We start from the raw sequence: 27,568 nt of genomic DNA, 5'->3' as shown, positions 1-27,568 counted from the left end.
TCACTTGTCTTTCCAGTAATATTGTCCCCAGTGTCCCGATATGTCTTCTATGCCAGCCAGCAAATGATCAAATAACTGCAATAGAACAAAACATATGGCTAAATATACAGTATGCTTGAGGAACTTGGTCAATTACTACCAAATAAAAGAATCCATCAAAAGTGTCTTCGAAACTGTTGATTTCATCCCACTTGCTTATTTTTTTAATCTTAAGCTCTTTTCAGGGTAAGCATAAAAAGAAGCATCTATATATATATATATATGTAAGAATATCTGCAGTAATTCTAGTATAAGCATTGGAGACACTCCATTTAAAATTGAAAATGCACATATCAATCAGTATCATATGGTAGATTCATTCATCTACCAGAAATCTGGGTCTGGTAAAGGGAAGGAAATAAAAGTAGTAAAAGGCATGGCCCTTGCCTTTGAAGGACATAGAACCAAATTGAAGAGGCAAGACTTAAAGAAGTGGACAGGGATCAAAGCATGTGCAGGATAATACAGTTCAAACTTGGCATGTGTACATGTATAAATGCAACAAGAAAAGGAAAATTTAGGAAAGAAATAGAAAAAGATGGAGTTAGAGAAGGCTTATATGAAAATGTGCATTGTGAGCTGGCCCTGAAGAAATGGGGTTACATATGGAAAAAATAAATCATTCTATGTAATGGGAATATTGTGAGTAAAATGTATGGGAGAAAACAAGGAACTATATAAGAGATTTATGAGAAAAACAAGGTTGGATAGATGTAGGTCAAGGGTGGGGAAGAGAAAATAGTTAACAAAGGACTTTAAATACTAAGATTAAAAGTTTAATTTGGGGTTTTCCTGGTGGCACAGTGGTTGAGGGTCTGCCTGCCGATGCTCCGGACACGGGTTCGTGCTCCGGTCCGGGAAGATCCCAGATGCCACGGAGCGGCTAGGCCCGTGAGCCATGGCCTCTGAGCCTGCGCGTCCGGAGCCTGTGCTCTGCAACGGGAGAGGCCACAACAGTGAGAGGCCCGTGTACCGCAATAAAAAAAATAAATAAAATAAAGTTTGATATAACATCACAAAAAATAACCTGAATATATTTATGAGGAAATAATAAACCCAATTTGAGTGATATTCTACAAAGTAACTTCATGCACTTTTCAAAAATGCCAGTGTCATAACAAACAACAAAACGCTGAAAAATAATTTTAGATTAAAGGTAACTAAAAAGATATGACAACTAAATACAATGTATGATCCTAGATCAGGAGAAAACTACTATAAAAACATTATTGGGACACTTGGAAAAATTTTGAATATGGAGTTATATTAGATTACACTATTGTTTCAGTTTTAAACTCTGAATTTGATTTAAAAATTGTGATTATGTACTAGAGCGTCCTTTTACTTAGGAAATATTAATACATGCTGAAATATTTAGCAGTGAATAGTCAGCTGTCTACAACTTAATCTCAAATGATTCAGCAAATGACAATAATAATATATACATATATAGACAGAGTGGTAAAGCAAAGATGGCAAAGGTTACACTGAATCCAGGTAGAGGGTATATACATATTCATTGAACTATCTTTGAAATCTGTATGCTTGACATTTTTAAAATAAAAAGTTGGAAAAAAGAAAATAAAGTTTGACTCTGTCCTATAAATTGGTTAAATAAATTAAATTATGTCTTATCAATATAATATATATTATACAGTCATTAAAAGTCATCCATATGGTAGACATAATACAGTAAAAAATATGATTTCTCCCCAAAATAGCCTAAAAATGTAATTCCATTATAATAAAAACCCCAACATATTTTTTTTTTTTTACAAATTGGGCAATCAAGTATTAAAATTTGAAGAAAATAACATAAAATGTTGAATTAGTCACACTTATCTGTACACATTCTTAGGCACATAGTTATTAATAAAACTTAAGTGTTTTATGTATAGAAAGCCATTACATGTGCTGAAAATGTATCTCAGAAAATTATGAACTGGGCCACATTGAAGTTAGAAGCAAGGTAGACAAGCTAGCTCTTCTCCTATTTGACTAAAATTCCCAGAGCTTTTTCCACATTAATAAATCTAAGGGTATCTTGAAATCATTCTTAACATTCTCTATATTTCAATACTACTATTGTTATATTTTATAAAAGCCCACTTGGGATAAGCAACAATTCAAATTCTATTTCTATAAGAAGATAAAACCAAGTGATATAGAGGTCACATCTTTAAATTTCTCTGAACTTCTCCTTACTTCTAACGTAGAAATGAGTCATTTTCTTCTAAACTCTGTGTAATTTTGAAACCCTATTTCAAAGAGTATATTTTGCAATTTGAATATGGAAATTTTAACTTCCTCAATACTCGATGGTACAAAAAAAACTCCACCAAAGACTAAACTACCCCAAGAAAAATTTTCCAGCTACATAAGGATTACATAGGTCATCTTATAAGCAATTGCTTTATGATATCAAGTAGAGAATTAACTAAGTTACTGGATAATTTAGTCTAGTATTAAGAATTAATATGTTAAACCAAAAACAGTTATAATTTGAAGTAAAATAACTCATAATTCATAGATTATTCAACCTGGATAGGACTTCAGAGATCATTTAAACAACCATTTAAATTTACTGATTATGAAACCAAGGTCACAAAAAGTTAAAAGACTTTTCTAAGATAATGAGGGAAGTTGGATAGTAACAGAGCAAATGCTAGAATTCAGACTTCCATTGTTCTTACCTCTTACCAGAAGAACTGACTTATTGATTTTCAAATTACAGATTGTCACAGTATAACAAATACCTGTTCAGAATTCATAAAATCACGTCTCCTTTTATTAGAGAAATTCAAGTATAAGAAGACCTAACATGTAAGGACCTAATATACAAGGGTTAGTTCCAGTCGACAAAATGACCTACGTGATGTATAGACATCTTACCCGAATGAGAATTTGTTCGCTCACAGTTGGAGAAGTCTCTCTTCTAGTCACATCTAATAAGTCAACAAGAGGATGAATGGCCATCCCCTACAAAATGAAAAACAGAAAGCTGAATTTCTTTCATATGAAATTAGTGCTTGAATATTTCCCTGGTGTGTGTGTGTCTGTGTGTGTGTGTCTCTCTGCATGTCTGTGTGTCTATGTGTGAGTGCATATGCACATCTCTCTTAATCTGGCCATGATAGGAATTTAGAATATTCTCTTAAAATTCAGAGGCAACATTGGTCTAACACCAGAGAGACATGCTGTGGTTTTCTCTCACAAAGATCAATGGGGAATATATATATATATATATGTATTGTTTACAAATATGTGGGTCATTTAATGAATCCTAAAAAAAAAATCTGGGGCTTCCCTGGTGGCGCAGTGGTTGAGAGTCTGTCTGCCGATGCAGGGGACACGGGTTCGTGACCCGGTCCGGGAGGATCCCACATGCTGCAGAGCGGCTGGGCCCGTGAGCCATGGCCGCTGAGCCTGCACATCTGGAGTCTGTGCTCCACAACAGGAGAGGCCACAACAGTGAGAGGCCCCCGTATCACACACACACAAAATCTACCACTATATTTCAAAAACAGAAAGAAGTAGTCAAATCACAGAGCCAAAGTGCTGTAAGAGATTTTCATTTCAATTATTGCCAAATACCTCAGATATACCATTTTGTCTTTATTATTCATCATCCATTATATATGGGATTACAGTCCTCTCCACATGTTACTTTAAATTTTTCTTAAGAGGGATAATAAAAGAAGCAAACATTCTATATTAATAAATATTCATCGAGTTGTGCCACAATATTTATTGAACATGTATTATTGCCAAATTCTATATTAGACACTGGAGTTACAATGGGAAAGTAAAGTCGAAAGGGCCCATAGTCTTATGGAGGTTACAGTGTAGTATGTCTCAGGGAGAGAGCCATTAGTTTAATAATTGCATTAATGAATGAACAACTACAACTTGAGATAAGTGTTCTGAAGGAAATGAATCTGGTTTATGACAGAGTAACATAGTTTAAATTGAAGGATAAGTTTTTCCTAAGCTAAAACCTAAAGGATGAGCAGACTTTAGCTATATGAAGGGGAAAGAACCATTCCTGGCTCAGGGAATAATAACACTGATAACACTCCTTGGCATGGCATATTAGAGAAAATGAAAACCTTGTGTAGTTGGGTTGTAGAGTACAAGGGAGATCATATTATTATTAAGACTGGAGAGAGAGGCTGGGGTTAGACAATGCAAAGCTTTCCAGGCTGTGTTAACCATTTTTTAAAAATTCTAAGACTAATTGAAAATTGAAATGGCTTGACCAGATTTGTGCTTTAAAAAGATAACTAGCTGCAGTGTGGAAAATGTGTTGAAAATGAGCCATAATGGATATGAGGAGATGGTTTAGGAGACCGTTTTTTGTATTCCATGTTAGAGATGGTGATAGCTTAGACAAAGATGATGGCAGAGCAGATACAAAGAAACTGACTTAGTGACCAAATAGACATAAAAAAGGACAGTATGACAGAAAGGATGACACTAAGATTCCATGCTTGAGCAAAAGGGGTAGAGGATGGTAACACTAATCTAAATGAGGACGACTAAAGATAGGAACTAGATTGACAGGGAAAATCAAAAGTTTAATTTTAAACATACAAAACTTAAGATCCCTGTGAGATGGCCAAGTGAGGATGTCAAGAAAACTGTATGTTCTAGAACTCAGATATTTAGGCTGGAGATATAAATTCATAAGTCGTATGTATACAGTGAGTAAATGAAGACGTTATGTGGGTATGGATGAAATCATTAGGGAAAGAGTAAAGAGTGAGAAGAGGAAAGGCTCTACAGCAATCTTTGAGGAACTCTGATATTTAGTGATATAACAATAAGAATAAGCTTGCAAAAGAGACAGAGAAAGAGGAACCAGAGAGGTAAGAGGAAAATCAGAAAGTGAGTTGTCACAAAGCACAAAAAAGACAATATTTCAAGAAGGTGGAAGTTTGACTCATGTGGAATCCCTGTGAAGGCTCAAGTGAAATGAGGATTGCACATGCCATTAGTAACCTTAATAAAAGAGATGGGAGCAGCAAAGATTTATGAGGTCAAAAGAGAGAATTACTTTAGATTTGTAGTTGTGTTTTTTTTTTTTATTGTGGTACGCGGGCCTCTCACTGTTGTGGCCTCTCCTGTTGGGGAGCACAGGCTCCGGACACACAGGCCCAGCGGCCATGGCTCACGGGTCCAGCTGCTCCACAGCATGTGGGATCTTCCCAGACCGGGGCATGAACCCGTGTCCCCTGCATCAGCAGGCAGACTCTCAACCACTGCACCACCAGGGAAGCCCTGTGTTGTGTTTTAAATAGGAGTAACTTGAGCCTGTTTAAAGTTGATGGGAAGGATCTAGTTGAAAAGAAGAGTGTGAATATACATGAGACAAAATGAATGATTGAAAATGCAAGACAAGAAAGGAATAGATTACAGAGCATAGCTTGAGATACAAGACCCCAGCTCTGTAATAAGAAGAAAGAAAAGGCTAGGAGCAGATGCAGTTATGTTGGGATGTTGAAGGAGCTTCCATGGATGACTACTATAAAACAAGTTGCTCTTTGCAGAGTTCTCTTTTCTTAGTTTTGTTTTGTCTTTTTAAACAAAAGTATGCTTGAATGAAAAGTAAGAGAAGTTGAGATTTGCTCTAACATTTACACGTGGGAACAAGGACTTTAAGAAAGAAAGCTGTCAACTGAAGTATAAAACATGAGGTGGAATATGGAAAAAAACTGGCTGCAAATAAACAACAAAATCTATTGCTTTCAATGAACTTCCACACTACTTAGTCATTTTCAAAACACTTTGAAAATGCATCCCCATAAGGTTTCTATTTTCACCTTATTTCAGAGATGTGGAAAGAAGCAGGTAATAATTCCCATTAATGTTAAGGTTGAAACTTAAAAGAAACTCAGGGTGTCCTAGCTCTTCATCAGCTCTTCAGCACTGTTAAATGACAAAAATGTCTTACTTAGGCCCTGGTTTCTTTAACACACCAAATGAGCATGTCACCCCAAAAGCTTCCTTTACAATTTGGAATGCTGTAATTTTTTGCAAATGCACCTGAATTGCCCAAAGTCAGGAGATCGTCCTATTCATATGGTTTTCATAAGTAATTTTGTGTAATTCCCACTTTTTAGGTGACATTTGAGTTGTGCGATTCCACTAAATTCATTCTGACATTTGAAAAATCATCATACAATGCTTTCATGGGATAGAACTACATCCTTTAACAGTGTTTATCACAGGCAAAAAGCTTCCTAGTGTGAGCAGGTCTGTCTAATGACCTGGCATTTTGAAAGGTTGACTCCATATTTGCATTTTTAAACCCATCCATGCAACTCTCCATCTTCACTTACTTTAATTCATTTCATTCAGTCTACCATGGATAGATCAAAATTAATGCTTTTAAAATAAAGATGTCAAACCAACCTGACCCAGTGACATATCCTCTTATAACCCATTTTATGTATTTTGTACTATTATATTCTGGTCTTTTGAAGATGTAAAATATAGGTGAGAGACAAAATTTTATTCCACATTTTGAATCTCTGTAGCATAGCTGGTTAAATGAAGTCTTGAGTAAATCAATAAAAATCATGTTTTTTTAAAAAAATGGTCTCAAGTTCAAAGCTCTACTATATATGTTCATAATTTATATTCATACTCCAAATTAACTTTTATTTACTATTTATCCATTTATTTCACAGATATTTATTGCACATTTCATTGGAGCCCACACTAGTAGACTCTGAGTATATAGTGGAGAATAAATCATATATGTTTTCTGCATTCATGGAACTCAGCCTAGTAGAGGAGACAGACATCACCCAAGTGGAGAAGAAAATAACTAAAAGATTGATAGGTAGATAGATAGATACATACATACATACATACATACATATAGTGATACATTCTATGAAAGTGTTCAAAACAATAGGCCCAAAATGGAGATGCTTATACTAAGCCCTAAACCATCAAAACAAGACATAGTTTAATTACAGTTTCGGCTCTCCCAGAAATAAAATCAAACGCACTTACATAGAAGGTCTGGGAAGGCTTCTCTGAGGAGGTCGTATATAGCTGAGGATTAAAGGATAAAAGGAAGACAGATATGCAAGGAACTTAGGAGATAGTGTTTTAGGGAGAAGGAATGACCTTTTGGAAAACCCCAAATTGAGAAAAAGTTTGTCAATTTGAAGCAGTTAAAGAGTCTTTTAAAACACAGTGATCAAGAGGGAGAATGGCCCAAATATGTGAGGCTTCAAAGGTAGACATGAGCCATATTTGTCACAGCTTATAGTCATGTTAAGTGTTTTGGAATTTATTAAAAGTTCAAAAAGAACCAATAGAAGAATTTTGGAAAGTAATAAAATTTGTGTTTTAAAAATATTGCTTTTGATTCTGTGGGGATAACAGATTGAAAGGGGAAAGGAAAATGGAAAATTTTAAGGCAGTTCAGGAAACAGATGATAGTAGCTTGGACTAAGATAATGGCAATAGTAATGGAGAATAGCATAGAGATTCTACAAGGAGACAGATACAAGAATATTTTAGACAACACCATTTGTAAAAGCAAAAAAGAAAAAATATCAATTGAAAGGACAATGAATAAATAAATTGGTGTATAATCATAAAATGCAGTATTGTAGAACACTGAAAATGAATGAGCTACAACTACTCACAACTATGTGAATAAGTATTAGTAATAAAATGTTAATAGACCAAAAAATTCCAGAAGGCCACATGCAAAACATACACATACACCCCCCCCACATACACACTTTTATAAAGTTAGAATACAATTTAAACTGATCAATATATTGTTTATGTGTGTCTATGTGTGTAATATGTGATTTCAAAAACTATTTTTTAAAAGACAAGAGATTGGTAAATGATTCATTCAGGATATCAGTTACCTGTGAGAGAGAGAGAGAGATGAAAGAAAACAGGATAGGAATGCATTGCACGGGTTATTGTTAACTTTCTCAAATTTAGTACTGGGCTCACAACTGTTAGAAGTATTAACTGAAAGAATGAATGAATGAATAAATAAATGCCATGTATGGGCCAATGATTCTAGTGTGTCATAAATCAAAATATATTATTAATACAATTTTGTATATCTAGAAACTTTTTAAAAGTTAAATACATATACTGAAGATCTATTTTGGAGTTAGAAACCACAGGGTTTGACGTGAAGGATAAGTAAAAGGAAGTAATCAAAGATGTATTCTACATTTCTAGCCTTAGTAAATGGATGGATATCAGAGCCATTTACTAAGACAGAAGCAAAACAGATGAGGATCAGATTTATCCTCTGTAGATATATTGCCTGTGTGGACGAAAACAAATGTTGCCTGCCATTCCCATAGACAATGAATGTTGCCTGCCATCAAGCCATCAGCCACTGCAGCTACCCCCAAAGGTATGCCCTGAGAGGAATTCAGGATGGAGAAAAAGAGTACAGTGGCCCTAGAAAGTTAAGATGCATGTCTAAGGAATAATTTCAATGAGCTCAGACCCTTGCATCTTCCCATACATAGAAAAGCACTAAAATCATTAACTTGGGATGTCTGCTTTTTGTGATTAGCAGTAATGTTTTGATGTTTGACTACATTTTTTTTCAGCAAAAACTCCTATATATCCTGGCTCCTCTCTTACCTCTTTGAAATAGTTCCTCAGAGTTATCTGAGAGGCTGTTCCCAGGCTATAGTCCTCAGTAAGGTGCCCAAATAAAACATAACTCACAACTTTTAGGTTGTGCTTTTTTTTTTTCAGTTAACAGCTGTGATATTTTTGTGAGACATCCAAGTGTAAGTATGAAGTAACAGTTGAATGTAAACATCTAGATCTCAGAGTAGATAGCTGGACTACAGGTAAAGAGAAGTCATCAGAATTTATATTATGCTTGAAGCCATGAAAATGAATATAAACACCTAATGAAAAAGTATAGGGAGAACAGAATATTCAGGACCTAATACTGGAGAACCCTTACATTTACAGACCCAATAGAAAAGGATCAGCCTGCAAAGATGTCTATGAAATGCCCAGAAAGACAGAAACACTAGCAGGGTATGATGTCAAAAAAAGCAAAAAAAAAAAAGCATTTCAAGAAAGAAGTAGCCCACTGTATAAAACTGTGCTGACAAGTTTCATAATGTTAGGACAAAAGAATGTGTCCTAACTTGCCACTAAGGAGGCCAGCAGAGACATTTTGGCAAGAATAATTTTGGTGGAACAGTGAGGGCAGAATCCAAATTGTAGTTAAGTGAAACTGACAAGCTGACACAGCATGTGAAGATAAATTTCTTGAGTGTGCTCAGTCATAGTAATAATAAAAATAATACCTTATAAACACAAAATGCTTTTAAACTTATATTACTATTTGATCTTTATAACAAACAACCCTGAAAGATAGGTCCTGTATCCTCTTTCTACAAAAAAAGAGATACTGAGTAATCAGTAAAATGTCCAAGATAGAAAGCTCATCTGGAATAAAGTTGTGAATAGCACCCAGGTCTTCTGATTTTAACTCTAGTCCTCTTTTCCCCTCAAGAAGAATAAAGGGGTAAAAATGGCCAGATCACTACAGAGCATGTCCAGTGTATCACAGAAAAAATTTGAAAGACATGTTCTACTGATGGTGGACCAGGTACTCATTTGCATGAAGCACATCATGGCAATTTTATCAATCTCCAATAAGTAAAATATAACATTGTACTTTGAGGTTTTTTTTTCCCCCAATGGGTCTTAATTCTTAAATAAACTTTAAATTTCTGAAAATATTTTAACCACTAGATGGTGTTAGAATAACATGAGATGTCATTGTACAATCTGTCTACAATTGCAATCATCCAACAACACCTCCCCCAAACACCTAAACTCCCCAATCAGGGTCTTAAATGGATTACAGTATTAATCAATGGGAAAATGTAAATATCAAATGATGAAGTCTCTAGGAGTAAGATGCATTTGAACACCTGGAAGAAATGCAAAATTAAAGGAGAACATGAGTGTTACTGATAAATTATCAGAGACATTAAGAATTCTAAAAGATATAGGAATTGAAAGTTAATTCTTTAAAATGACTTTGCATTTTGAAGTAACATTGCGCTACATGACACATATTAAAGTGAAAATTAGTTAGTGCTTAGATAAAAACACAATTTGATTTGGGACTGGTTTAATACAATTCATTAAGTTTTAAATGAGAAGAAAATAAATGTTCAACCTTAATCAGTCATTTACAAACAAAATAAAACAAAACAAAAAATTCAAAGCCTAAGGAATGATCTCACCCATTCTAGAGAAATAATTATTTTGTTTAAGGGAAGCCTGCCAGATTCACATCTTCTGACTTGTCTTATTCCACCACACACATACACACACACACACACACACACACACAAATATCCACCATCATTATGCTCGTTAAAACATTTTAGCCAAAATTTGAAATACTATCTCATTAAGTTGCTGAATAGGTTTTTAGACATTATTTCAATATTCTTTTGCCCAGCTTTATAAAACTGAAGTGAAATGGCAATTAGAGGGAAATGGTGATATGGAGAGGATAAAGAGATAATTCAAGAGAAAAGCTGCCTTAGAATGAAACTCCTAAAGCATTATATTTATTTCCTCTTCTGTTCTCAACCTCAACCTTACCTTTTTTTTGTGTGTGTGTGTGGTAACTGGGCCTCTCACTGTTGTGGCCTCTCCCGTTGCGGAGCACAGGCTCCGGGCGCACAGGCTCAGTGGCCATGGCTCACGGGCCTAGCCGCTCCGCGGCATGTGGGATCTTCCCAGACTGGGGCACGAACCCGTGTCCCCTGCATCGGCAGGCAGACTCTTAACCACTGCGCCACCAGGGAAGCCCTCAACCTTACCTTTTTAAGTAGCTAAAATGCAGTCTTTGCTGTAAAGTTATTGGTGTCAACCACTTGAATAAATGGCAATTCTTCCATTCCCCTATTGATTTAAAAATAAATCTCATCTCAAGTTTTGCAAATGTTCTGTTTGAGTTATGGTAGAGACTATTTCACATGCTATAATTGTCTCTCCTAAATATACACTCATTTCAAGTTTCTGAAGGAGAATGTTGGCCCATTCATATCCATCTAAGTGTAAGGTTTCAAATTGCACTACTTTGTTTTGTTTACCTGAACAATAACGGTAAAGAGGATAACAACTGTGGTTGCTGCAATGAAGAGCTTCTTTCTGGAAAACTCTGGGAGCAGAAAATCAAGGGAGAAACAGATTGCTCCCCTCAGTCCTCCATAGGCTATAATAAATTGGTCCTTTCTGGTGACTGTATTCACATGACATTTGTTCACGAAGAAAATCAGCACAAGAACTCCTAAATTTTCCAATAAGTAGAATACTTGAGTAATCAACAGAAGGAAAATGCTACAAACATGTTATAATAAATTAGTGTTAAACTAGATTGGAATTCTAAGGATTTGTGATGAATAGTTTAAAAGCCTAAACTAACTAAACTATTTAAAGGTTTATTTCCTCAGAGAGATTTCTTTAAATAGTTACATTTTATTTTGGTTGTGCTTTGGTTTTTCCTTTGATTTTTCTGTTTTTTAGGATGAAAGCAGTGCAATTCCCTTCCTTAGGCCCATGTGGACTAATCTGGGGCATTCTGCAAAAATAGTCTCTACAAACAGAATGTAACTTCTCTTCAGTCTTATAAATACTAGTGAGGTGACCCAAGCTGGTGAACTAAAAGTTAAGTAATGTGACCTGTGTTGGTTTTAATCTTTGATGAGCCAGGATTCCATGTTCTTCAAGGCTTTGAAAAAAGGTTTCTTTTTACTCCTGTCACCCAGAGTCTAGAGTTCTGAGACTCAAGCCTCAGCCAAAGCTTTTTATTCCTCACATTTGTCTGTAGTCTCAAAAATGAGCCTTAACCACGAGAGAAGTGCTTGCTCAGGTACTAGTACTATTTGAAGGGCACCAGTTAAACCTTTGTCCCATAGATCTTACTCCCAGTGATTATGTTTCGAACATCTTATTGTGAATGAGTTTATCAGATAATTTACTTCAAGACCAGAAAGAGAATGCAAGGTTACTTGACAGATGGGCTGAAAGTGGGGATTCTTACACAAAATTTGAGCTGAAATAAGTTGGCTAACAGACAATTTAGCCAAAATTGATTTGTTTGGAAAATATATATATATGGCAATTTGGAGGCCGTGGGAGTAGTCTGGCAGCCTCTGTATATGACTAAGAATTTTGGTCCATATTACTGTTTTTAAAAACATTTTAATTCAATTTAAATATTTTACACAGTGCCAGAAAATGAAAACTTAGTCAAACTATTAGAGCAGTATGATTAAAATAATTGAGAGCTAAATCCACTGAAAATTTTAGAGCTTTTAATTTTCTTTTAAAAACTAAGTTTCTTTACCCTTTTAATTTTCTTTCTTATTACTACAAAAGCAATGGAAGCTCTTAGAGAAAAATACAAATATGCAAAGGAAGCATATAACACCCATAATCCCACCCATCCAGAGAGAAAATTATTGCTAACACTTTGGAACAAAACCTTCCAAAGCCACACATGACTTCATATTATTATTTTTCTAATAATAACTACTTCCCCACTGTTGAACATTTAAGTTGTTCCAATACTGCTTAAAGATGTATAATCAAATTTCCAATCATTCTTATGCTGTATTAAAATTACCAGAACTCAAAGTTAGCGACAGGGTATTCATTTGAGGCCAAATTACCATTTGGCTAAATGGAAATTCATCCAGAATACTTTGAGTCAAACTGCATTTTGGCCAGCTTAGGTGTATTGCTTCAGCAATATTGACATATTGCCAGAATGCTGACTTTTCAGTTTTGTTTATTACTTATCCTAAGTGGGTCCCCAAATCAAAAGAATGAGAATATTCTACAGAAATCTAATTTAACAGAATTGCAAATAAATATATCATTTAATATGGCTAAAATCCAAAGGGAAAAAATTCCTAGCCTCATATGGTCTGTATTCAGCTCATCTTTCCTATGTATATCTAGGCACAAAATTAAACTAAATTGTGATGCCAGGCTTAAAAGAGGTACAGATACCTCATTGACTATTTTATGATAAGGATCTTTTTCCTTTTCCCATACCAGATGTAGTGGTTATCTACACATTATAATTTAGAAATAAAATGGTATTGGAAAGAGGATTTGTTTCATCTCATGAATTTTCACACGAAACTATACATACAAATCTACAGAAATCCTTGCATTCATCTTTAACATTTGCTCTTGCTAGGTCTTAACATATTACTACTCTTTCTTTTTTTCAATTGAAGTATAGTTGACTTACAGTGTTGTGTTAGTTTCTGGTATACAGCAAAGTGATTCAGTTATATGTATACATATATATTGTTTTTCATATCTTTTTCCATTATGGTTTATTACAGGATATTGAATATAGTTCCCTGTACTATACAGTAGGACCTTCTTGTTTATCTAGTCTATATATAGTAGCTTGTATCTGCTAATCCCAATCCCTCCACTATCCCTTTTCGCCTTTGGTAACCGTAAGTTTGTTTTCTATGTCCATGAGTATATTTTGTAAATAAGATCATTTGTATCATATTTTAGATGATACATATAAATGATATCATATGGTATTTGTCTTTCTCTTTATGACTTACTAAACTTAGTATGATAATCTCTAAACCAATCCATATTGCTGCTGGAGAAAGTAGAGGGGGATATCATTGGAGCAAGTGCACACTCCTCAGTTGTGCCTAAGGAGTCAAAAGACCTGTATGCAGAATACTATAAGACACTGATGAAGGAAATTAAAGATGATACAAACAGATGGAGAGATAGATCATGTTCTTAGATTGGAATAATAACATTGTGAAAATGACTATACTACCCAAAACAATCTGCAGATTCAACGCAATCCTTATCAAACTACCAATGGCATTTATAACAGAACTAGGACAAAAAATTTCACAATTTGTATGGAAACACAAAAGACCCCAAAGAGCCAAAGCATTCTTGAGAAAGAAAAACAGAGCTGGAAGAATCAGGCTTCCAGACTTCAGACTGTACTACAAAGCTACAGAAGTCAAGACAGTATGGTACCGGCACAAAAACAGAAATATAGATCAATGGAACAGGATAGAAAGCCCAGAGATAAACCCACACATGTATGGTCACCTGATTTCTGATAAAGGAGGCAAGAATATACAATGGAAAAAAGACAGCCTCTTCAATAAGTGGTGCTGGGAAAACTAGACAACTACATGTAAAATAATGAAATGAGAACACTCCCTAACACCATAGACAAAAAATAAACTCAAAATGGATGAAAGACCTAAATGTAAGGCCAGACACTAAGACTCTTAGAGGAAAACAAGCACTCTATGACATGACTCACAGTAAGACCCTTTTTGACCCACCTCCTAGAGAAATGGAAATAAAAACAAAAATAAACAAATGGGACCTAGTGAAACTTAAAAGCTTTTACACAGCAAAGGAAACCATAAACAAGACCAAAAGACAACCTTCAGAATGGGAGAAAATATTTGCAAATGAAGCAACTGTCAAAGGATTAATCTCCAAAATTTACAAGCAGCTTTTGCAGGTCAATATCATAAAAACAAACAACCCAATCCTAAAATGGGCAGAAGACTTAAATAGACATTTCTCCAAAGAAGATATGCAGATGGCCAACAAACACATGTAAAGATGCTCAACATCACTAATTACTAGAGAAATGCAAATCAAAACTGCAATGCAGTATTACCCTCACACCAATCACAATGGCCATCATCAAAAAATCTACAAACAATAAATGCTGGAGTGGGTGTGGAGATAAGGGAACCCTCTTACACTGTTGGTGGGAATGTAAATTGGATACAGCCACTATGGAGAACAGTATGGGGGTTCTTTAAAAAACTAAAAATAGAGTTACCATACTATCCAGCAATCCTGCTCCTGGGCATATACCCTGAGACAACCATAGTTCAAAAATATACATGCACCCCAGTGTTCATTGCAACAGTATTTACAATAGCCATGACATGGAAGCAACCTAAATGCCCATCAACAGATGAATGGATAAAGATGTGGTATATATTTATAATGGAATATTACTCAACCATAAAAAGGAACAAAAGTGTGTCATTTGCAGAGACGTGGATGGACATAGAGACTGTCATACAGAGCAAAGTAAGTCAGAAAGAGTAAAACAAATAACGTATATTAACACATATATGTGGAATCTAGAAAAATGGTATAAGTGATCTATTTGCAAAGCAGAAATAGAGACTCAGACATAGAGAACAAACTTATGGATACCAAGGGGGATAAGGGGGGTGGGATTAATTGGGAGATTGGGATTGACATATATACACTACTATATATGAAATAGATAACTAATGAGAATCTGCTGTATAGCACAGGGAACTCTACTCAGTGCTCCGTGGTGACCTAAATGGGAAAGAAATCCAAAAATGAGGGGATATATGTATACATATAGCTCATTCACTTTGCTGTACAGCAGAAACTAACACAACATTGTAACGCTACTATTCTCCAATAAAAATTCATTTTAAAAAACATCTAAAAATAATTGGGCATCAAAAGCCTTAAGTGAACTCTCAAGTGCTAATTAATCTCCAGAGAATATATTTCCTTTTTATTTTCACTATGTTTAATAATTTCTTCCAATAAATAGCATTTGGTTACTTAATAATTATCATAAATTTCTTGTTTTCCGACCTGTTACATGAAGGTTTTATTCTGTAAAAAAAAAAAAAAAAAAAAAAAAGCAGCTCTATAACCACAAATGTCCATTCTCTTGGGTCAATTTGAGATTGTTTGAGAGAAATGGAATAATGAAATCCTCAGGGAGTAAGATTCACATAGATCATCTGCTGAAATTCCTGAAATACTACATGCTGTCTGGTGTCTTTCAGCACAAGAGAGTTCTACATTTGCATCTTAGAGGATCTTAGAGGTGGTAACTAATTAAAATATTACCCAGAATATATTATTGCCACCAGACATGCACTATGACCACATCTAAGGCAATTCCCAGTTGATACTGCTTAATATTTTCTGATCAGTATGGTGCATTGTGTGATTTCTCCCCCATACATAGTTCCTACTCTTTTTTTAATTGAATTTTATTTATTTATTTTTTTATACAGCAGGTTATTATTGGTTATCTATTTTATACATATTAGTGTATATATGTCAATCCTAGTCTCCCAATTCATCCCACTACCACCACCACCCCACTTCCCCCGTTTGGTGCCCATATGTATGTTCTCTACATGTGTGTCTCTATTTCTGCCTTGCAAACCCCTTCATCTGTAACATTTTTCTAGACTCCACATATATGTGTTAATACACAATATTTGTTTTTCTCTTTCTGACTTACTTCACTCTGTATGACAGTCCCGAGGTCCATTCACGTCTCTACAAATGACCTAATTTTCTTCTTTTTATGGTTGAGTAATATGCCATTGTATATATGTACCACATCTTCTTTATCCATTCATCTGTCAGTGGATATTTAGGTTGCTTCCATGACCTGACCTGGCTATTGTAAATAGTGCTGCAATGAACACTGGGGTACATGTGTCTTTTAGATTTATGCTTTTCTCTGGGTATAGGCGGAGTAGTGGGATTGCTGGGTCATATGGTAATTCTATTTTTAGACATGGTTCCTACTCTTAATCACTTTATGATCATAGGTAACATGAAGTCACTCTGACAGTATATACATTAAGCTAGAAATACAATTTGCATATAAACTGATTATTTTCAAAGATTGATTGTAATTTTTCTTTCTATTCTGTTTTCTAACTATAGAAAAACATACCTTCATACATCTCATAAAGAAAGACAATAACCAGATAAAAGATGAATGAAGTAGCTGTGGTTTTAAAGTACCCCTCCACAACACTTAGGTCATTTCTAATTCTTTTTTAGAAATGACACCAAAAAGAAGGTATAAAGAGAGGTGAGAGTGAAAGATCAATTATGCAAAACCAGAACTATAATTTGGTCATTTCTTTTAGCTAGGGTAAGAAGAGCTAATGAAGGTGGCAATATCAGGTAAAGGAAAAGCTATTTAAGTAAAATTTGGGGATAAAGCAGGATTAAAATACATTTTCATTTATTAACTATTAAATATAACACATTCCTAATAAAATGGTTAGAACTGCTAATATTGATACTGCTAATACATGATACTCACATTTCATGAATTATTCCATTTAATCTTCATAAACTCACAAAATACACAAAATGTAAATAAGTTAACTAACTGGCCCAATGTTAAACAACTAGTAAGTTGCAGAGCATATATTTGAACCCAACTCTGACTAATTCCAGTACTTATGGCCTTTCTATCACCCAATGCCACACCATGTTAAAATAGAAAAAATTATCCTGCATAGATCACTTATTTTTCATATAGTAAAATGTTATTAATATCCTTCTCATACAAAAAAAAGTTACTGTAAGCACCCCAAGACTGTGCTTTATAAGGAAGAAAAGCCAAAGATCTACAACACAACAAAATCTAGGTGGAATATAGGCATACCTCAGTGATATTGCAGGTTCTGTACCAGATCACTCTAATAAAGTGAATATTGCAATAAAGCAAGTCACATGAAGTTTTTGGTTTCCCAGTGCACATAAAATTATGTTTATTCTGTACTGTAATCTATTACATGTACAATAGCATTATGTCTGAAAATCAATGGATATACCTTAATTTTAAAAGTCTTTATTGCTAAAAATGCTAACCATCAACTGAACCTTCAGTGAGTTGTAATCTTTCTGCTGGTAGAGGGTTTAAAATATTGCAAGAATTATCAAAATGTGACACAGAGACAGGAAGTGAGCAAATGCTATTGGATAAATGGCACCGATAGTCTTGCTCAATGCAGGGTTGCCACAAATCTTCAGTTTGTAAAACATGCAATAACTGTGAAGTGTAATAAAATGAAGCACAATAAAGTGAGATATGCCTGTACTAAACTCAAAAATTTTCAGGTATTTTTTACTTCATAACTCTGCATACCTTATGATTTCTCTTTACATAACAAACTGTATATGGTGCAATAGTAAATTACTATAAAATTAAGTTGTAACTATTCACCTTTTTGGGTAATGGCTAGGACTAAAATTTACAGTTTAGAACACCTGTCAAAAAAGATCCATGTGAGACCTTTACCAGTAATAATCAAATATGGTTCCTGTAGCTCTCCATGCAAAACAAATCAAGCCTGCCTACATAAGTTAAATTTGTGTTCTTATATTGATAGTCTGGCACACCCCATGTGCTAATTTGGCAATAATTCTCACCTACTTTATAAGGTTTCCTGTCCCTACTTCTTTTATTTCTTTTCCCTTCACTATCAGCTGTCACCCAACAGACTTTTGGTCACCCATTTTTTCCTTTTCATTTCTTTCTCTTTTCACTGTACAAATCCAAAGTTTTAATTCAGCAAAACATTTAAAAAAGGGGAGACAAATAGTATTGTTTTGAAGTACAGCCACTTAGGAATCAAATTCTAATACTAGTTTTTTTTTTAAAAAAATATTATAACAAGGATTTTAAGGTGAGAACAGCTTTCTTTTTAGACCACTTAGACTATCAATTTCAAACTCTTATTTGCTTTCACCCTTACTATATAAAGTGTTGAAGTAACAGCAAGCTCTAATAATTAAAAAAGGGGTTGTATCTCTGTATACAATTTTTGTATGTAGCACCTAGCACTGTTACATGGGCTACTAGGTATTTAATACACCTATCAAATTGTAAGCAGCTCTTTGCAGGAAACAGATTTTTGCAGGAAGCAGCTCTTTGCAGGAGGCCCTTTGTCCCATCACTTTAGCAGCTGTATTTTAACTTAACCTTACACCAGGTGCCCCCATGCTTCACTAATCTCTGGCCCAAGCATATTTCTCAAATATTTTGATCACATAATGCCTTGTCTAACCTGTTGATTTTTTTTCTTAGACTGAAGTAGTAGGAATGAAGAATAAGTAATTAACCTATGACTAGATCTTTTCCCTATCTTCCCCTTCAGTAACCTCACTAGCAAACTGCATGAACAAGGTAGCATCTAAAGAAAGATCACAAGGAGTCAGTAAGTCTGCACACAGTGAAAGATGACCAAGATTCTGACGCCCTCCCCAAATAATTAATTGCAACTAGCTTCCCCTTTCCCCTTTAAAAACTTTCATGGCTGAGCAGAATCTGTGGAATTGGTTCTTGGTCCACCTTCTCCCCAGGTTGCCAGCCTCCTGAATAAAGCAACTTTTCCTTTTCCAACCAACACTTGTGTCTCCAGTATCAGCTTTCAAGAGGCAAGCAGCTGAACTTGAGTTTGGTAACAAAATAACAATATTTTTACCAGTCCCCAAAGCATTTTACCAGTCTAACTTTTCTCTAGGAGGCACACAAAAGTAAAGTAATAATAATACTAAATAAATAAAGTAATAAAACTTATCTTCAATAAATATTTAGCATCTATGGTATGCTAGTTAATTAGTTAAAACAGAAAAGTACAGAGGATATTGTCACTATCTTACAGGAGCTCACAATCTTTGGGGGTGGCGATGGATAAAACATGCTCACATATGCATAAGGTAAAAATAATTAAGTACCTTGTGGCCACTTTCTGGAAGATTTAATGAGTAGCTGGTTACAAATTGTCCTCACACTTAAGGCAGTTAATATGAATCAAAAACTGTGCAATATTTAATGGCACTAAAGATTAAAAGAAGTTATTATGGAAGGCAAAAGGAGGAAGCAGGCAGAAAATTCTATAGCCTCTAGGTCTTCAGTGTTGAGAGAGCCATGAAGCCAGCCTCCTCTTCTCCCTTTTCTACACCGCGCCCCCAACTCTTGCTTTTCCCCTAGGTCTCAGACCTTCCCTTCTCCACAAGGAACTCTGGCCCAGGCCCAGGCATGACAGCAGATAAGTGCTCTTCATTGTTACCGTACATTTGAGTATTTCCCATCTTTCTTTCTTGTCAACCTATTATTTCATGTGTATGTTTTTCATCATTAAGTAGATTATAAGATCTCTGAAGGCAAGAATTTAATTTTTTTAAAAAGTAACTTTTATCACTCCTAACAATGAGAATAGCACTAAACATACAGGAGCTCATAAATACTTGTCTGTTTTTTTTTGTTGTTTGTTTGTTTGTTTTTGCGGTATGCAGGCCTCTCACTGCTGTGACCTCTCGCGTTGCAGAGCACAGGCTCCGGACACGCAGGCCCAGCGGCCATGGCTCACGGGCCCAGCCACTCCGCGGCACGTGGGATCCTCCCGGACCGGGGCAGGAACCCGCGTCCCCTGCATCGGCAGGCGGACTCTCAACCACTGCGCCACCAGGGAAGCCCCTTGTCTGTTTTTTTAATTAAAGTGTCTCTCAGGGACAATGGAAAAAGATTGACTGGGATTCATTTTAACCTGAGAGACCCCCTGTTTCTTTCAGGACTCAACACAGACATGGCAATACTCTCCACGTTGCAAAGTTCTTTAAAAGACCAGGGTGCTCAAAAGAAGGAAGCCACTTAAAAGATACTGTATTCAAAGCTTTGGAAAATGCCCTGGATTAGAAGAATTAAATTTAAATTTCCTAATCCAATTCCTTTATTGGATTTTTTTAACATGTCTTTCATTAATAGGTAATGCAAACAATAAAAATCAAAGACAATTTAAGCACAAACTACATCCCTCAACAAGTTAAAATACAATCACCCAGACCCTAGATAGAATCCTTGCTTTCAACCTAGAACATTTTATTTAAAACAGACTAATTTCAAGCACTATACTGTGACATTTATCATGTACAGTAATTCCATTTAGAACTTAGAGCAACCTAAAATCAAATGGCATTAGTTCTATAGAACTTAATTTAAAAATCAATCTTTTCGGGCTTCCCTGGTGGCGCAGTGGTTGAGAGTCGCCTGCCGGTGCGGGGGACACGGGTTCGTGCCCCGGTTGGGAAAGATCCCACATGCTGCGGAGAAGCTAGGCCTGTGAGCCATGGCCACTGAGCCTGCACGTCCGGAGCCTGTGCTCCGCAGCGGGAGAGGCCACAATAGTGAGTGGTCCGCGTACTGCAAAAAAAAAAAAAAAAAAAAAAATCAATCTTTTCTCTTTTTCGTTTTAAGCTTTCAGAAAACATGCAACATTTGGAAAAAAAAAAGCATTCTATTCCTTTTAAAAACACAGAACGGGATGGTCTGTCTGAACCCTAGTACAAAAGCATTTTGGTGTTAATACTTACCATGTGGGCATTTAGCCTTACAAGCTAATTACTAGATATGAGGTACTATCATCATTGGTTAAATGCCAGTGATGGATACGAAAAAAAAAATAACATGCCATATGGTTTACAAAAGAAGTAATAAAATTACTTAATTGTTATGGCAGAAAGTTCATCTATACAAGGACTAATGCCAAGCTTATTTATATGCTGGGCCATCTAATTACTTACCACTGGAACGCTACTGGGCTCAGATAACTAATCCATTAGGAGAAATGATTCTCCCCTGCAAAGATAGAGAACTGCCCTAGGTAGTCCCATGCCAAATTCTCAGCATTTTTGTTATACAATGGAAGAGTCATACTGACCCCCGCCCCAAAATAGGCAAGGTAGTTGGGATGTAGTCATTTAGTCTCTACAGGGAGCCCATGAACTTGACCACAATAACACTTGCAGAGCTATGACTAAGTGACTATTAGAGATAACAGGAAACCCTAGAAGAACATAAAGGGAGGGTCCTTCTCCCATATCTAGGTAATGCAATTTCCTAGATTTCTAGTGGGAAATCAGACTCAATTCCTAAAAGAAATTCAATAAATCAAAGACTTTTCCAGATACTTATGCCACAATCCCTGAGAGATGGAACATTTCAGCTGTCAGGTAGGAGAGATAGCTATATAAGAAGATAAAGAGAAGTTTGATGACCCAGCTGGTCTTGGTAAAGTGTGTGGTAAAGGCAGCAACCATGCCAAACAGGAGCCCAGTGAAAATGCCTCCTATTCCAACCAAAACATATTTCCCTATCCCAGCCAAAATATCCAATGGTTTGATAGATGGCATTTCAGAGAAAGATTTGAACAACTTATAGAGCACCTTCATAAAAAAAGATTAGAGTGAATTTACCAATTAGAAAAGTCTCAACTTATGCCCTATGTATCCTTCTATTTTGAGGTTTCTCAACTTTGAAGTCCTCCAACTCCCCATTTCTTTCCCAACATGAGTTCCTAGAAATCTTCCCTACATCAAAAGATATTTCTACAAGTCAATATCAAATTATGTATGATTCTGTTTGAAAATTGTCTGATGGGCTGTGACTATATGCTTCATGGCTAAAATATTCTTATTTGACATGACTAGAAAGACTGTGGCCTCCAGAAGTTTTATCCTAGTTTAATAAACTGATACAAGATTAGTATAGTATCAAAAAAGCATGGTTATTTTTGAAAACATATTAATGACCAGTAAATCATATTCTCTCAATTCATAAACTTATTCCTAAGACTAAATTGCTCAATCATGGTCTAAACCAGAATTCAATTCTTATTTAAATTCCAAGGGTGACCATAAGAGAACCTAATTAATTACCATGAAAGCTCATGCTTCGGATACTTACAACAGTAACAGCATCATTAAGGAGGGATTCTCCAAACACCAAAATATGAAGCTTTCCATTCACATGAATTTCTTCAAATACAGAGAGTACAGCCACAGGATCTACTGCAGCAATCAAACTACCAAACCAAAAGTTATGGAGCAATGACACATCTTGAAGTTTGAAGTACTTCACCTGACATATGCCATAGAGGAAAAGGCCTATCCCAAATGCATTCCACATGGTTCCAACTACAGCATATGACAGAATGGTCCCTATGTTTTCAAAAAATGGCCAACTAGGCATAAAATATCCTGCATCAAGGACTATTGGTGGAAGTAAATACAAGAAAAATATATCACTGTTTATGACTGGTGGGGATTTGTCATTTAAACTGTAAATTAGTCCTCCCATGATGAGACCTACAAATATCAAGAGGCAGCTTTCAGGTACAACTGCAGGTAACTTATTATAGAGGTGAAATCCTAGAAGAGAGAAAAAAGATAGACTATTATAACATCTTTATTATCAGTCATCTCTATATGTCAGCCTTCTTCTCAAGCCTCATGATTTCAGGAAAATAGCTTCTCAGTCATTTTGCATTTTACATTTTAATAATGACTTGATAAAGATGCAGATGCATGAGTGGAGACAATTTTCTTTATAATGGAAAATATTTTTTTTCAGTGTCCACTGAATCATTTTCAAATGTGAGTACATGTTTTAAAATGGAAACAATGCATTTATCAGCTGGCAATATTCTTCTGCTCTTCTCATGATCATAGTCAAAGACATCAGAAACTTAAAAATATAGAAATGACAACCATAATTCAAATGTCTGCTTTGAATAATAAGAGTTGAAAAGGGCTTTAGTAATAATAACTAACTCTTCATTGATGAGGAATCACAACTACTTATAAGGAAATTGAGGCCAAAGAAGTAAAGTGACTTTTCATGGCTAAATGGTAATTATGTGGCAGAACTGAGGTGACAACCCAGCCAGGTCTCCTGACTTTTAGCTTAGTGTTCCTATAATTACCCCAAACTGTCACTTGGTCTGATTGACAGATATGGTCTTAACACTAATGCATGCTACTGAATTATCAAAATACAATCCCAACTATAAAGTTAGTTTTTTCTCATACAATGATATGAGTCTTTCATCCCACGAGGGAAATGCAGCCATATCTAGCAACCCACATAGCAGCAGTTCTCTGTTTTATCCTGTATTCTTTTACCTTTGCCCACATTATATGCCACATCATCATGCTCTAGCTTACATGAAGCCTATAAATAACGACTCTAATTGTCATCAATCCTCTCTGCTATAGAAAGGACCTTAATGGTCATCTGAGCTAATCCATCCCCTTCCTCTCTGCCCCAGTCACCACTAATACACTGCTGAGATCCCTTTCTAAAATATTTGCTAATTAATTTGACTACAACTTTCTCAAGGATTGAAGCTAGTTTTTACATTAATCCCCTAGCACACTGATAGCACATAGAAATAGCTCAAAAGATACTTATCAAATAAATAATAAATATATTTTTAGAAAAGAAAGTCAGTTGGTTCCTAAGCTAGACTTTAAATAGTTTCAAAAGTGCTTTCATGTATACTCTTCTATTTGATTTTCTCATCATACCAACACAGCGATGTAAATACTGTTATCCCCATATTAGAAATGATAAATATGAGGCCAAAGAAGTACTTCAATCATCTAACACATACTGATTGCCTATGTGCCAGGCACTGGCTCCTAAATTTGAGCAAATATTAAATAGCTCAAAGTAATCTTATCTTTCCACTAAACCATGCTAGGTCTCTCTTTATCCTCTACAGAACCACTTATTTCCTCTAGGCATTGAAATAATTTGAAAACTCCTCATGGGAAAGATGGGGTCTTATTCATCTCTGTAGCCCATGGGCCCAATATAATGCTCCACACATAAAATGTGCTCAAAAATATTTGTTGAATGAATGCTAACAAGGAATTTTTTTTAAATTTACATTCTCTTACAAGGTCACAGCAAAATATTATCTGTCAGTGATGGCTCAATAAAGTCCTACTTAAACACATTGGGATGGAAGACCTACTGGGAAGTCCCTTTGCCCTGTTATCCTGAAATTAACATTTAATTAGACTATTTATTACAATCAATATATCTAGTACTGAAAAAATAATTTAAAAGAAACCTAACCCTAATAACCTTAATTATTAACCCTAATAATTTAAAAGAATCCACAAGTGCTAATTACTATCACCCAAAACAGCATGTATTTCTAATCAAGGAAGCATGAGACTAGCATTCTAGTTCTGGTTTGTTGAACTTCACAAAGCATCTTCTCTCCCTGGGCCTCTGGATAAGAATGATTTCTAGGGTTTTTCCAGCTCTGACAATCTATCGTGCTATGAATCTATGGATTTTCTGTGTCATCATTAAATATTACATTTCATGAATGATAAAGCTTTGGTGTCTATAAAGTCACTTAAATAACACTTTGAAATGCTGAACATGATTTATTTTAGAATAAATTCATTTTAAAATGACAAAATTCTACAGTCTTTTATGTTTTCCTGGCATTGTTTTTGGTTCTCAACCTACTTAAAAATGTTAACTTCATCATAAATACTTTGAACTGTTAAAGGACTCTCATAATTTTAATACCACCAAGGCAAAGGTCTGATAAATTATTAAAGAACATAAGAGGAATAACTGATAATAAATCTCCTTAGGAGAATCACAACACTAGTAAATCAGGGTGTTCATAAAGGTGAAATAGTTAAAACATAGCAGCTCTTCTTTTCTTGCTGGATTTAGTCTTTGTGTTTCCACTTAAATTCTGAGTGGTGACAAAAAGGCCTATCTTTTAAAAAATAGGAAATGGACTTGTTCCACTTTCTCACTACCTGGCAACTATAATGAGCATCCTGTGAGGAAAAAAGGTTGCCTAAAGACTCAGATCAGCTAGAATCATTCTATTAAGATTTCTCTGTTCTCCCTTTTAAAGTTATGCCTCATCTTCTCAACCCTTGAACAGCTGGGACCCTTTGCAGTCTAAGTTCCTGTGCTGAGCCCATTAATTCCACCTCCTTCTGCTGGGAGACCACCAACATTTGAACATAATCACTGCAAGAGGGTTTGAGGTATGAAGATAAAGATCCTTGTGACAGAGCTCAGGAGGCAAATATTCCACTTTGCCTTTCTCTGGTCTATTAAGGAAAAGGTGCCTTTCTTAACATCTGGAAAGGCCCTGAAAGTCCCCTCCTCCATTAGGCAACTCCCTAGGAGAGCCTTGGGAAGTTTCTCAATTATCTTTTTTTTTTTTTTTTTTTTGCGGTATGCGGGCCTCTCACTGTTGTGGCCTCTCCCGTTGCAGAGCACAGACTCCAGATGCACAGGCTCAGCAGCCATGGCTCACGGGCCTAGCTTCTCCGTGGCATGTGGGATCTTGCCGGACCGGGGCACGAACCCGTGTCCCCTGCATCGGCAGGAGGACTCTCAACCACTGTGCCACCAGGGAAGCCCACTCACTTACCTATCTTTGCCAGAGAGGCTAACATAATCCAGAGTGTGATCTCGAAAGGAATTTGCACATGCTGGTAATACAGGGAAAAGAGGAGTGTGTGAGCAGACACCATCGAGGCATTTTCCTGTGTTCTTTTGGGTCCCCAGCTGCTATTTTTTGCCGTCTGGTCCCAGTAGTGCAGCATGTTACCCCCAGAGGTGCCCAGAAGCTGGGAGCAGAGCTGCCCCAGTAGCAGAGGTAAGAGGAGGCCCAGCCCATGGGCCACCACCAGCTCTGCCAGCTGTGCTTGCTAAAGTACTTAATCTCCCCCCCACCCCGCAGCTGCAGTTGCTCACAAATGCAGTTTGCTGTCCCTGACCCTTAGTCCTGCTGTCTAGCATTTAATGGATCAGTGAAAATTCCAGCAGCTCCATGGAGTCCTAGAAGAGAAATGCTGGGCTGTTATGCCCTGGAATGAAATTAGAGCCAGAGCCAGCAAAGGGAGGAAGCTGGGACAAATTCATTGATTGACATGGAATAGGATTTTACCCCCAGTCCTAACTCTCAAGGGAAGAAATTCACTGGGAACTGGATTCTGGCCACTTAGCAATCTATTTTCTTACTAAAGATAACTCCAATTCAGAATGGATATGGAAAACTATTCAAGAATAATTCCTAAATCTCCAGAGACTATCAAGACTTCTGCGTACGAGAATCCTAACTAGTATGCCAAATTCAAGCTGTCTTTTGGGGAAAACTCTAGAGGTAGAGCTCCTTATTTCCACAGAGAGGCGAAGGGGTCAACAAAATTAAATCAGCTGCTCCTGGAAATTCTAGGAGAAAAGTCTTTTCTTTTTTATGAATAAATGGCCTAGTACTTAAGAGGGGAATAGAAATACTATTTTTATTTTTTTACCATAATTCCTATCTTCCATGTGATATCTTTCAATAGAACTTCTGAAAAAGGACAAGCACCTTCTACTCCAACTTCCACTCCATGTAAATTATGCCTACTTTACTTGTTAATCAATTTTCTCAGGTTTCACCATGAAAAATATGTATTGATTACTTATAAACTCAGTGAGATTTCACTAGAGAGGCCAATCTCCAGAATAGTTACATATCCTTTTGTATCATTGTGCCCTTTTCATTTTTATTATCCTCAAATTAGGCATAATTTTAAACCTGGTGTCTTCTTTTCTGTTGCTGTCCTTTGTCAAACTCTTTAGAGGACATCTTGTTACATAGATTACCAAATAGAATAGCATCAAAAATTTAATATTTACATATTTATTTTGTTTGTGGCAATTGGGGAAAATGTAATTAAATGTGAAATGTGATGAAATAAATTTTCACATATTGAGGTATGGGGAAGTCATTCTGTCTTATACATA

The 27,568-nt window shown here is 35.8% G+C and overlaps 1 protein-coding gene across 1 annotated transcript; it reads right to left on the bottom strand.

The window, feature by feature from the left end:
* Window positions 1-26,379, bottom strand: LOC113614839 (sodium/hydrogen exchanger 2-like). The gene is given in 5 exon segments (XM_027096691.1): window positions 1-75; window positions 2,932-3,018; window positions 21,913-22,167; window positions 22,688-23,151; window positions 26,205-26,379. Coding segments are annotated over 5 exon segments (1,056 nt in total).
* Window positions 26,380-27,568: the final 1,189 nt, after the last annotated feature.

Source organism: Aethalodelphis obliquidens, unplaced genomic scaffold, assembly GCF_003676395.1.
Source record: "Aethalodelphis obliquidens isolate GAN/ISIS:26980383/991018 unplaced genomic scaffold, ASM367639v1 scaffold106, whole genome shotgun sequence".
In the NCBI taxonomy this organism is placed as follows: Eukaryota; Metazoa; Chordata; class Mammalia; order Artiodactyla; family Delphinidae; genus Aethalodelphis; species Aethalodelphis obliquidens.
Note: the sequence above shows the minus strand (reverse complement) of the source record. Positions and strands in the feature narration are given on the sequence as shown.